Below are 13,823 nucleotides of genomic sequence, written 5' to 3' on the forward strand. Positions count from 1 at the left end.
GCCACAATTGAATTTCTCCAACTAAAATGCCATGCAAATAATCTAACTAATTTTTTACTTTTGTATGTTCCACCTCCTGTAAACCCAAACAAACTTTCACAACTCCAAGATTTATTATTCGACTTTACTTCTGCTACAATAACACCTGTAATCCTTGGCGACTTTAATATTCACTTCAACGACCCCTCTAATTCTATATCTAAAGACCTACTCAATATACTACTACCTCTAAACATTCATCCTCAGATATCAGTTCCTACTCATAAAGCCAACAATACTTTAGATATGATTTTTCTACCTCAAACACAACAGCTCACGATCTCTGACATAATAGTCAAATCCATTCCCTGGTCAGACCACCACTTTATATCATTTAACCTTTCTTTTTCAAAACTCATGTCCATTCAACCACCATCTAATTTCAAAACCATATCTTACAGAGAATACAATAAATTGGAAGACATAGATATAACTGCACATCTTGACCCAGAAATTCTAACGTCACACACTAATTCAATTACTAATCTAGTCTCTGCTTGGAATCTTTCACTAACCTCACTCTTAGATACAATAGTCCCATTAACCTCAAAAACTATCTCTCTTAAAAAAGCCATCAATCCCTGGTATAATTCAGAGCTTCATCAAATCAAACGACAATTACGTTCTCTTGAAAGAAAATGGCGCCAAAACAAATCAACCGATAATTTACTAAAATACAGAGATAAAGCAACTCACTATAAAACAAAAATTAATATAACAAAGAAAATTTACTATTCCAAAAAAATTGAGAAAGCGAAAAACTCCTCCATTCTTTATAACATTTTAAAATCAATGGACCCTTTACATAAATCAAAAACCTCAACGCAGAAATCAACCTTAAAAGCTCAAGAACTATCGGACGCCTTCATTCTTAAAATTAATAATATCCGGAAATCCTTTTCCCAAAATCCTTCTGTTTGCATCATTGACTCTGATCAATCTGACCTTATTCCTACAGCAAAATGTTCAAAGTTCAAAACTCCCTCCTTACAAGACATTGAATCATTATTTTCTCAGGTTAATCTAAAAGGCTCCCGATCTGAATTAATTCCTCCATTCTATTTAAAAAAAAACCTTTCCCATTTTGGTCCTTTTATATTGGCTCTTATTCATTGTAGCTTGACTACCTCTACAGTTCCATCAGAATGGAAATCTGCTTACATTACCCCTATTGTGAAAAATTACAAAACCAGTATTAATGAATTAACTAATTATCGTCCGATAGCAAACATACCATTCCTCGCAAAATTGACAGAAAAAATCATATTCAACCAACTTTCTGATTTTTTCGAAAAAACAAACGCATTACACCCGAACCAAACAGGTTTCAGAAAATTCCATAATACTGAATATTCCCTAACAGGCTTAACCTCTAACATCCATTACTACCTCGATCAACACAAATCAGTAATACTTTTTTCCTTAGACATTTCCGCCGCCTTTGACACCATCGACCACGATCTCCTCCTAAGAAGACTAAAAGAAAAAGGAATTACCGAGCAAGTCTTAGACTGGTTTAAATCTTATTTTACTAACAGAACCTCCATCGTTAGATTTAACAATGAGGAATCCACCCCTTATACGGCAACCTTTGGAATACCACAAGGATCCATTTTGTCTCCTCTATTGTTTAACATCTTTCTCGCTCCTTTACTAGAACTTTGTCAGGCCATAGGCTTCATCCCTTATTCTTACGCAGACGATATCCAACTCTTACACCCTTTAGATCCTGAAAACACTACAGATATTTCCTCAATAAATCAAAAGCTAGAGCTCGTCCAAAACTGGTTAAACACAAACAAATTGGCATTAAACATTAATAAGACTCAATCCATTTTATTTAACTGGAAAAACGAGATTTCTCTTTCTAAATCTTTTGTTCTCAACAACATCCCCATTAACATGGTATCCTCAACAAAAATTCTTGGCATTTACATAGATGAAAAATTATCCTATCATGAACACATATCCTATATGGTTAAAAACTGTTTTTATAAATTACGGCAGATAAGATCCATTGCTAAATTTCTTACTCCTTCTTCTTTAAAGATCCTAATTCATTCATTTATAATAGCGAAAATAGATTATTGTAATGCTCTATTCCTAAATATCACACATAAAGAAATAAGAAGAATACAAATAATTCAAAATACAGCAATAAAATTAATTTATAATGCAAAAAAATTCGACCACGTATCTCCATTACTAATAGATGCTCACTGGTTACCAGTAAATCACAGGATCTGTTTCAAATTAATGCTTCTAATTTTCAAAACGTTAACATCCAACGAACCTCAATTTATCTCCAAAACTTTAATTCCATATAAACCACACCGATCTCTTCGCTCTTCCGACCAATGCTTATTAACAGTTCCATCTCTAAAATTCATAGGCACCAGAAGAGCTGATACTTTTACCGTCGCCGGCCCACAAAGGTGGAATAAACTTCCTCAATTCATTAGATCAGAAAAAAATATCTCAACATTTAAAAAACTATTAAAAACATATCTATTTAATGATGCCTTTGACCTTTAGTAGTTTTTATTTTTTTTTTTTTTTTTTTTCTCTCTTTCTCTCTTTTTTTCTTTTTTTTTTTTTTTTTTAAATTATTTATGATCTGGTTTTATTGTTAAAGAAGTTAACGAAGTTTGCTTGAGCCATTTTGTTCTATCTTTTTACCCTACCTTTTGTACTTTCCCTTTTTTCTTATATAACCCGAAATTGTAACTTTTTAATTTTTCCTTGCCCCTCAAGTACGTTTTAAATGTTTTTAGTTTATGTCACGTAATTAATTATTATGTTAAGTTTCTTATCTCTTTTATTATTATATGTACATCGCTTAGTAATTGTTATAGGCGATCCATCAAAAGATTGAATAAACTTGAAACTTGAAACTTGATCTCTTGTGGTGCTTGCTGGGGTCTGTCCGCCAGCATGTGGCTGCGCTTTGCCAGAGACACAAATGCTCCATTTTTCAGCTCCAGCTGAAATGGGCTCCAATCCTCCTAGAGACTATCTTGCCCTCCCCTCATGTGCCATGCCGCACATAGAAAAATGACCCCCCTTGGACAGGCATCCACCACAAATCTGGCATGAATCCAAAGGATCGCGACCTGAGGAGTCTATATATGTCCTTTATAATCAAAAACAAGTAATTTTGAGGCAGATAGAGGCTTTTAAAATCTGGGAAATCTAAGATCATAGCGATTTTAGTGCTTAAAATAGCCTTTGGAGGCAAACATTAAACACCCAGAATTCAGAAAGGAGAAATTAGGTTCTTACCTGCTAATTTTCTTTCTGTTAGCTTGTAGACTGGTATAGTCCTTATGAATGGGTAATATGCCTCACCACTACCAGCAGGTGGAGACTGAGATCAAACTTATATATCAGTATACCATGCCCCTCTTGCTACTCCAGTTTTCCTCAATAGCAGATGGTAAGGCTTTTCAGCTCCCCTCTTAGCACTGTTGGAACTTTATGGACTCCTGGTTCCCCTTTTTGTGCCAGATAGAGCTTGAGCGGGTTCTGTTTGGGGATCCGTCCGACCTCGGGGGTGTTAAACCTGGTGAGTCTCATGCTGGGTCCCTCTCCCCATCTCCCCATTTTTGTAGTGGGCCTCAGCAGGCAGCCTGGTCCCCTGGTTGGTCAGCCTTCCAGCTTTGAGAGCCGTGGAGTCTGTTCTGACTAAGTAAAAAAATAACAAAAAAGTCTAAAGGGCTCATTTCCCTTTATAACTGCCTTTTTTTCTGTGTTTTTTCTCAGCTAACCAGCACTTTCTTTACAGCTAGGGCGGTTTTCAGCACAATGAGCTCTTCTAAAGAGAAAAAGTGCTCCTTGTGCTCCAGGCACAAGGTACTCATGGCCGGCCTTTGCAAGCGTTGTGCAGGCCGGAGTGGCGGGGAAGCCGCGTCGGCAGCGGATGCCGGCGGCTAGGGCACCCCGCCACATGTGCCTCACGGTTCGGCTTCAGATACAGAAGGTGGCGGACCCTGACCCTAGCCTCAGAAACCTTTAAAATTAACTTTTACAGATCCTCCCCCCCCCCCACACACACACACACAATTTTCCCATAAGCTCTAACAGCTTTACTCACTATGCCATGCTGGATGCTGGAAGCTGCTAATAGCGAATATCAGAAGTATGAGAAGATTTCTGCCTCAGACAAGCCTGAGAAAGGAAAACTGGCTTGTTTTTTTGGACTGCCATCCAGTCTCCCAGACCCGGAAACCCCTACCGAGGCCTGCGCGATATTGAGGAGGGGGGGAGTAGTGCAGTCAGCCCCGTTCCTGGTACAAGGCTGCCATGGAAACTGTACAGTTCGCGCTCAAGCTCACTGTGGATGAAACCTGGGGTGAGCCTGCTCCCAAGGGAATGATCCCTGAGCTTCCAGACTGTTAATGCAGACAGACCACAAAGGAATCATGCTAAGCATGTGCCTGTGGGCTATAGACCTCTGCTCCGAGAGTTTTCTCAAAGACAGAGATGTCTCAGGGAAACCAAGAGGCTCTGCACCACCAAAAGTCTTGCTTCCGGGAGAAAAACCTGAAAAATTAAAGAAAATAAATGCAAGCAGAACAGAGAAGCCGAATGTAAGCAGAACCGACTGAGGAAATCAAGCACAGGCCAGAGTGAGAGGAGGAGGAGCTGAAGAATATGTGAAGTCTACAAACTTCGCAACAGAGGGGGGTAAATATCCATTGGTCAAGACTGGTATTCCTGCGGCACTACAGTTAGTATTTAAAATTACATGAGCAAATCTAAACTTTTTTGGTGGCCCTGGAGGCTTTGTCATGCTCACTTTGTGGCCCTTTATATAAAAAAGGTTAGAGACTACTGCGCTAAGGCCACTCTTTATTCCAGCTTAGTAAAAGGACCCCTAAAAAAACTAAAGAGTTTTCCTTTGCAGAGCTCATTCAGTTTTAACGGCAATCACTACAGTAAGTACAACTAGCTGAGCCTGAAATACATTGAAAGAATACTCGCACCTCAGTAAACATGTCCATAATCTAGGCAACTGTGCTACAGTATTATACAAAATTAAATTCCCAATATGAAACTAGGAAATTTTTAAAAACCTTGCCTGATTTTTTACATTTAATTTAAGATCATAAGACTTGCCATACTGGGACAGACCAAAGTCCATCAAACCCAGTATCCTGTTTTCAAGTGGCCAACCGAGGTCCCAAGTACCTAGCAAGATCTCAAGTAGTAAAACAGATTTTATGCTGCTTATCTTAGGAATGATGACAGATTAAGTTTTTATCTTGATAATCTGGGTACTGTTAAGATGCACAGGAGTCCGTACTTTACCTGCTGATTCCCATTTCCTGCAAAACTGCAGAAGGGTATCACTTTAAGATCTTGAACTGATCCCCTTCTGAAGTAGAGAAGAGCTCTCTCTTCAGTTGATACCAAAGCAAACTCCACTGAAATAGAAGAAAAGAGAAGGAGGGACAAGGGGAACTTCCCCAAAACCAAACATATTAGGCTCTTCTCTGAAACTTAGAAAATAAAACAATGATCAATAAACATTTAACAAGGAAACAGTAAACAATAAATCAGGCACATGAGTAGCTAAGAGTCAACCTAAGTGCATCCAGTAGGGACTAGAGAACCCTCCAAAGGGAAAGAAAACAGGAAACCCCTTGTTCCTATAATAACAACTCTCCTTAATTTTAGAACTGTAGAAGAGGTCCTGAGATGGATAGTGGCAAAGTCTGAGGCAGAAATCAGATGACTCTAAAGTCTGCACAGGGAGGAGAGTACAGACTCCTGTGTATCTTAATAGAACCCAGATTACTGAGGTAAAAATCTAATCTGTTGTTCTGTTACATATACACAAGAGTCTGTACTTTAGCTAATGTACCAAAGCAGTGCCAGACAACAAGGGAGGTACAGATGAGCCTCCCCGTAGAACCAAGGACCCAAACGTGGCAACCTCTTCAGTCACCACATCCATTCTGTAGAACTTTGTAAAGGTGTGAAGAGTACCCAAGCAGCTGCTCTACTTGCTGAATGTGCTACAATAGAGGTAGGGGGCTGCTTCCCACAGGCAATGTAGGAAGAAGAAATTGCCATGCAGATCCATCTGGCAATAGAAGCTTTGGAAGCTGGTTTACCATGTCTCAAGTGACTTGTTAGACTTAGGGGGTACATGGTTTGAAATAGTTGAGAAACACTGCTGCAGGTAATCAGTCGGCGCCAGCGCATCTCCTCTCTGGCCATCTTCCCTTTAAGCAACCCCCCCACACTGGCATCTCAGGGCCTGTCTGGAGGGCCTCTGCAAATGTGCAGATGTCGACGCAATGTCATCACGCATGCACATGTCATCATCACGGTGATGTCCATGCCCTTCTGGGTGCCTCGAGCTGTGGCCATTACCTTTAGTGTGCCCCAGTTCGACAGAGTTTGAGGGACACTGCCGTAGATGCACCAGATCCACATATCAAGGCCTACAGGGCCAGTCTGGGGCCACCAAGATCACCAGCCCCTGATGGTTTCCTTTCCTGCGGATGATCCAACCCATCATAGCCTACAGCGGAATTATATAAAGGAGCTGCACTGTGGGCCAGGGTTGAACTAGGGCGACTAGCCCTGTGCTTCCCTGCTCAGATCTTTGACTGAAGAAGTGGATTGCTGTTGCATTCTTGGCTGTGGCCATCTTATCCATGTCTTGTCTGCCCCAAGTCTGAACAATGAGGGAAAAAGCCCTCTGGGAGAGCAACTACTCTCTGGGATCCAGAGTCTGTCTGCTGAGAAAGCCATCCTGGATGTTCTCTAGCCCTGTTCATTTCAGTCTGGGAAGTATGGGTCCATGTTACTGTATGTCCTAGACTGAAATAAACAAGATTTTACTTCACAACGCTGGCTCTTGTGGAGTGCTTATTGTCCGTTGCCATGTTTTCTTTGCTGTTCGGTACCTGTGGGACTGCGTCCTGTTGGACTTTTGGTGGTGTTCACTACCCCTGCTACGTGGGCAGCTGAAAGATCCCACAAGTGAAGTTCCATCCACTGGAATAACATCCATGCCTCCAAGCATTGAGAAGCGTTTCTGGTGCCTCCCTGTCTGTTCACATAAGCCACCACAGTGGCATTGTCTGAAAACACCCTGACAGCCTTCCCTGTCAGGAAAGATTGACCTTGCTGAAGTAGCAATTGAATAGCTCTCAGTTCCAGACAATTTATGGACCACTTGCTTTTCGACGGGGACCACCTGGTTTGGAGGGGGGCGACTGAAGCAGAGAGCCCTCCAGCTGCTGAGGCTGGTGTCAGTCATGAGGGTCACCCATGTGACAATTCTGAGAGGCATATCCCTTGCCAAGGCCTCCCCCTGGAGCCACCAATGCAGGCAGTGCTTTGCCTCCACAGTCCAGGGGAGCTGCGTCTGCAGGAAGTGGCGTTGCGGAGACCATACGAAGAGAAGAGAGTATTGCAGTGCACATATATGAGCTCTTGCCCAGGGAACCACTTCCAAGGAGGCCACCATCGAGCCTAGCACCCACAGATAGCAGGTCATGGAGCTTGGAAGAGCCAAGATCTCCATGATCTGCTTCCTGAGCTGCTGTTTGCATTGCTCGGGAAGAAAACATGGCTCTGCGCCGTGTTGAAGCGGACTACCAGATATTCCAAGCATTGAGTTGGCTGTAGCTAACTTTTGCGGAAGTTGACTATCCAGCCCAGGTTTTGTAAGAGACTCACCACCTGCTGAACCACACGCTTGCCATTCTCCAGAGAGAGGGCCTTGATCAGTCAATCGTCTAAATAAGGATGCACCTGAATCCCCATTCTGCACAAGTGGGCTACTACAACCACCATCACCTTGGTAAAGGTGTGGGGAGCTGTGGCCAAAGTGAAAGGGAGCACCACAAACTGGAAGTATTGCTGTAGAACTTGAAATCTCAGATATCTCCTGTGATCAGAAAAGAGGGGATGTGAAGATACACCTCTGTCAAATCCAGAGAAGCATGGAATTCTCCCGGAGCCACCGTCACTATGACAGAGTGGATCATCTCCATGTGAAAGCATGGAACCTTTAGGGTCACGTTTACAGATTTCAAATCCAGAATGAGCCTCCAACCTTCTGTGCCTTTCTTAGGCACTATGAAGTATAAAGAGTATCTGCCTGAGCCTGATTCTTCTGCGGGAATTGGTTCTATGGCGTGAGTTGTTACACTGTCGCTCAGACTCTGGCCTCCTTTTCCGGCTGGTAAGTCGAGGAACAGATCTGGAAGGGGCTGAGAAAACTTGATCCTGTACCCCTCCCAGATGATATCCAAAACCCAGAGGTCAGATGAAATCTATTCCCTTTCCTCCCAGAATGCTGACACACCCCCTCTGATTTGAGGAGCAGCGACTGTCATCCTGGCATCATTGTTGCTTCTTGGAGGCAGGTTGCTGGTACCTGCAACTGCCAAATTTCTGTCTGGACCCCTGAAAGGGCTTCTGAGAAGAATAACAGGAGGAAAATTGGTGGATCTCCTAGGGGCACAAAAATTGCCTCTGCTGCCCCTGGAAGATCAATGGCTCCTACTATCTAGGAGGGATTTGGGTTGGTGATTCATCACACTGACTATAATCTGCCGATAGTGGCCTTGGAGGTTGAGTCGCTTACCCATTGTCTGATCCACAGCATGCGGCGGGAAGAAATGGAGTAAGTCAAAACCTTACTCAGGACTCTGTCATAAAGAGCATCAGCCACATAATCTACTCCCTCCTCAAACATATGAGGACAGGACAAGCTCAGACGGACTAGTCCGCAATCTGGTATGATAGGCCCATACCATGAAGAAGGCAGCTGCTGCAGCTTTCATACCCAAAGCCAGCACTTCAAACTGTCCTTTAAGGATCACGTCAACCTTCTGAGCATCCTTTAGCATTGCTCCACCTTCACTAGGAAGGAAGGTAGATTACTGCGGAGTCCATGTTTGGCTGAACAAACTGCTGTTGGAAGTCTAGAGCTATAGAATATAGCCTAGACATAGGCCACCATTAGAGAGACTTCAGATCCATTGGTCAGTGACTAAGGAGATGATATTTTTATGGGCAGGAAAAAAGTCTGTCTGTGCATTAGTGCCACACATGAAGGAGCACTGCGAGGTGGAGAGCTGCTGGGCATCGAGCTTCAACATAGAGAGGGTGTCAGAAATGACATGGGAAATGGAAGCTGATCATCACTGTGATCTGCCGTCACTCCTGCCCCCTGGCTACTGGACCCTGTCAAGGATCTCAAATCATCCACCTTCGCAGACGAGCCCTGTGATAATAAAAGGCATGGAAAGGGATTTCCAATCATCCCAGTCCTGCTCCAAAGGGTCACTGACACTGGGAGCTGGCATGGTATGAGATGGATGCCTGCCTGGGAGATGGATCCACCTGAGACAGTGCGGGTGTGCCTGTAGGTAGCGCAACGCTTCCTGGTCCTGTTAAGTAAGTTTTCCATTAGAGGCTGACAACATTGGTGAAGCCTTGCATAACCCTAGACTGGGGAAGAGAAGATTCATCTGCCACATGCGCCTGCGTTTCACTCCATCACTGCTCGGATCATCTGAGCAGGATCTCTTCCCCTTAGACCAGATTTTCTGGGATTTCAGGGGTTCTAAGGCCTTGGAAGACTGAATGGGGGCTGAGCTTGAAGCTCCCGCCCCTTCCTCTCATGTCCCATGGATTGTGGAATATGGCTGCTCCTCAACCAGCAACGCTAAACATAAAAACATAAGAATTGCCGCAGCTGGGCCAGACCAGTGGTCCATCGTGCCCAGCAGTCCGCTCATGCAGCAGACCTCTGGTCAAAGACTAGTGCCCTAACTGAGACTAGCCTTACCTGCGTATGTTGCGGTTCAGCAGGAACTTGTCTAACTTTGTCTTGAATCCCTGGAGGGTGTTTTCCCCTATGACAGACTATGGAAGAGCGTTCCAGTTTTCTACCACTCTCTGGGTGAAGAAGAACTTCCTTATGTCTGTACGGAATCTGTCCCCTTTCAATTTTAGAGAGTGCCCTCTTGTTCTCCCTACCTTCGAGAGGGTGAACAACCTGTCCTTATCTACCTTGAATGTTTTGATCATGTCCCCTCTCAATCTCCTCTGCTCGATGGAGAAGAGGCCCAGTTTCTCTAATCTTTCGCTTTACGGCAACTCCTCCAGCCCTTAACCATCTTAGTCACTTTTCTCTGGACCCTTTCGAGTAGTACTGTGTCCTTCTTCATGTATGGCAACCAGTGCTGGACGCAGTACTCCAGGTGAGGGCGCACCATGGCCCGGTACAGCGGCATGATAACCTTCTGCGATCTGTTCGTGATCCCCTTCTTTATCATTCCTAGTATTCTGTTCGCCTTTTTTGTCACTGACGCACATTGTGTGGATGGCTTCATCGACTTATCGATCAGAACTCCCAAGTCTCTTTCCTGGGAGGTCTCTCCAAGTACTGCCCCGGACATTCTGTATTTGTGCAAGAGATTTTTGTTATCGACATGCTTCACTTTACACTTATCCACGTTGAACTTCATCTGTCATGTTGAAGACCATTCCTCGAGCCTGATTATGTCATTCCTCGAACCTGATTATGCAGATCTTCGCAATCCTCCTGCGTCTTTACTACTCTGAATAACTTCGTATCGTCCGCAAATTTAATCACCTCACTCGTCGTACCTATGTCCAGATTGTTTATAAAGATATTGAAGAGCACGGGTCCAAGCACTGAGCCCTGCGGCACTCCACTGGTGACTCTCTTCTAGTCCGAGTATTGTCCATTTACCCCTACTCTCTGTTTCCTATGCTCCAGCCAGTTTTTAATCCACGTGAGTATTTCACCCTCGATCCCATGGCTTGCAATTTTCTGAAGTAGTCGTTCATGCGGAACCTTGTCAAATGCCTTCTGAAAATCCAGATATACAATGTCGACCGGGTTGCCCTTGTCTATCTGCTTGTTTACTCCCTTGAAGAAGTGCAGCAAGTTTGTCAAACAAGATCTGCCTTTGCTGAAACCGTGCTGGTTGGTCCTCATCAGACCGTGTCAGTCAAGGTGATCAATGATGCGGTCCTTTATCAGCGGCTCTACCATCTTTCCCGGTACCAATGTCAAGACTCACCGGTCTATAGTTTCCTGGGTCTCCCCTTGAACCTTTTTTGAAGATCCGCGTAACATTCGCCACCTTCCAGTCCTCCTAAATCTTTCCCGATTTGATCGATAGATTGGCTATTAGCTGAAGCAGTTCAGCTATAGTCCTTTTCAGTTCCTTGATGACCGTTGGATGGATATCATCCGGTCTGGTGGATTTATCGCTCTTAAGCCTATCAATCTGCCTGAATTCTTCTTCTAGACTGACCATTAACCCTGTCAGTTTCCTATTTTCGCTTCCAGCATATAGCCTGATGGGTTCTGGTATGCTGTGTATATTCTCTTCGGTAAATACAGATGCAAAAAAATGTGTTCAGTTTGTTGGCGATTGCTTTGTCCTCCTTTAGCGCTCCCTTTATTCCTTGGCCATCCAACGGTCCCACCGCTTCCTCCGCAGGTCGTTTCCCCTTAATATATCGAAAGAATGGCTTGAAGTTTTTCACCTCCTTGGCTATTTTTTCCTTGTAGTATCTCTTTTGGTCCCTTTTACCACCTTACGGCACTTGCTTTGATGGGGACTAGAATGATCTGCGTTGATCTGGGACTAGAATGACTTGGGGCATCCATGAGAGGTGGGCTCTAATAAAACTGAGCAGTTTCGAGGCAGAAAAACAGTGTTTAAGAAAACATTGCTAACAATCCACGATGGCGACCATCAAGAAAAACATGCCCATAACAGCCTAGAGCTAGATCAAAAAGTAAATAAATAAATAAAAACCATAGCAATTTTACAGACCCCTTCCCCCACCCCCGATTTTCTTCATAGGGAATAATGGGAGTTCTCATTGTGACTTCTGGTGCCTGTTTGCCTGAATCAGCCTGCCTGCAAGGAAAGTATTTCTGCCTCAGAACTTGTCAGACCTTGATTGTCAAATGAATTCTGGTTGCGGGTCGGACGGATCATGACCAGAGACTCTCACCCCCGATATTCCTCATACAGCAATGGGGAGAGAAACTATGCAGCTGGCTCCCTGATATCCAGAGGATTGTTACACAGGGGACCTACTGCCTGTGCTCAAGTCTCTGATGAAATTAGCAGACGAGCCGCTCCCAGATGGACAGAACAAACTCCTGAAGGGACACAAAGCAGGCTGTCTCCACAGGTACTCAATGAGATTGGTCTGGGAACAACAGTCCACCTACATGGGACTGAGTCCTTTTCCTAGCAGAGTAAGGCCAAGAAGGGGACCTCCGAGCACCAAAGCCATGAGAAATTCAAAAATCCGATGGCAAAATACCTGAAAAATAACAAAAAGAAGCAGAGAAGATCAGAACACACCTGGAGTTTGCTTGCAGAAGGGAAGGAGTTCAAGATCTTAAAGTGATACCCTTTTGCAGTTTTGCGGGAAATGGCAATCAACAGCTAAAAGTATGAACTCCTATGTATACATAAAAGAAGCAGTGGATTTCCCCAAGCCATCTCAATAATGGCCTATGGACTTCTTGTTTAGGAAATTATTCAAACCATTTTTAAATCCTGATAACCTAATTGATTTTGCCAAACAGTATCCCAGGCCAATACCCAGATAAAAGTTTAGGTTAGTGAATTACAACATTTTGGCCCACATGCTTATGAATACACGTCTCAAATATCATCAGGTTAAATGGAAGGGGGACTGGGACACACATTAAGCAGCTGGCTAAACTATCTTTGTACAAAGCAGTGGTACACGTTTTAGTGCTGTTCAAGTACCAGAAGGGTATTTCATGGGGTTTACTTTAAACCAATTTTGACGTCTATTTTATAGACATATTATTTATGAAGGAAAGCAGTCAGCTTGACTCTCTTACTTGCTTTCTCCTTCAGAAGTGCCACCTGCTGCTTGAGGTATTCAATAATCTGATCTGCTTCTGTTGCCCTCTGCTCCAGCCTGTTGAGCACGGTGGTGTTGGCTGCCATCTTTATCAATGACTGGGCTCTGAACCTGATCCAAAAAGAGAAGAAAGAAAAATCCAAGATAAAATTAAAGTCACATCATACAAGAATGTAAAAAACTTTTAACCTTAACATTCAAAGTTAAACAGCATAGAACTGAAAGATTTGCAGATAGATCTTGTGAGACTGGGAGGCAAGGCATCTAAATGGCAGATGAAATCTAATGTGGACTACAGGTACAAAATGCTTGGTTCCGAATTAGAAATAAAAAACAAAAGAAACAGTGGAGAAGATGTTCTTGATGTAGGCTTTTATTCAATCCACTGGAAAAGCCACGTATGCATAAAATGGAGTGAGGAGGACCCAACACGGTCCGTGTTTTAACAAACTCGCCTTCCTCAGGGGCCCAAAACTGCTATAAGATCAAGAATGGCAAATTTGGATGCTGAGAAATGACATGTCTTGCTGCGTCTGTGTAGGAAAAATGCCACAGCATGATGGCTGAAACGTCAGTTCTACCTACCCAGACACAGTGAGACTCGAACAACTGCAACAATCATGACACCAGTCATGGAAGCTTAAGATAACCTAAAGAGGGTAATTGTTTTTTTATAAAGGGCTTGCCTTAGTTAAAGCACCCATGTAAAACCTGTACCTAACTTGTCTTTATAAAATGCTTAGAGTAAGTGGCAGCACACACACACAGAGCAGCTGAAGCAACATTAGAGTGTACACTGAACACGGTTTAGTCCAGTGATGGTCCCGTTTCCTTCCTTTAGTACACTGAAGAATAAG

The 13,823-nt window shown here is 43.4% G+C and overlaps 1 protein-coding gene across 4 annotated transcripts in view; it reads right to left on the minus strand.

Annotated features, from left to right (window-relative positions):
* AIMP1 (aminoacyl tRNA synthetase complex interacting multifunctional protein 1) overlaps nt 1-13,823 on the minus strand; it is a 127,983-nt gene that overhangs the window by 81,203 nt on the left and 32,957 nt on the right. For all 4 annotated transcript variants that reach the window (XM_033956598.1, XM_033956588.1, XM_033956607.1 and 1 more), the window contains exon 2: nt 12,944-13,077. In XM_033956598.1, coding sequence (XP_033812489.1) covers nt 12,944-13,052 — 109 coding nt within the window. In that variant the 5' untranslated portion in view covers nt 13,053-13,077. The remainder of the gene's footprint in view (nt 1-12,943; nt 13,078-13,823) is intronic.

This window comes from Geotrypetes seraphini, chromosome 1, assembly GCF_902459505.1.
Source record: "Geotrypetes seraphini chromosome 1, aGeoSer1.1, whole genome shotgun sequence".
In the NCBI taxonomy this organism is placed as follows: Eukaryota; Metazoa; Chordata; class Amphibia; order Gymnophiona; family Dermophiidae; genus Geotrypetes; species Geotrypetes seraphini.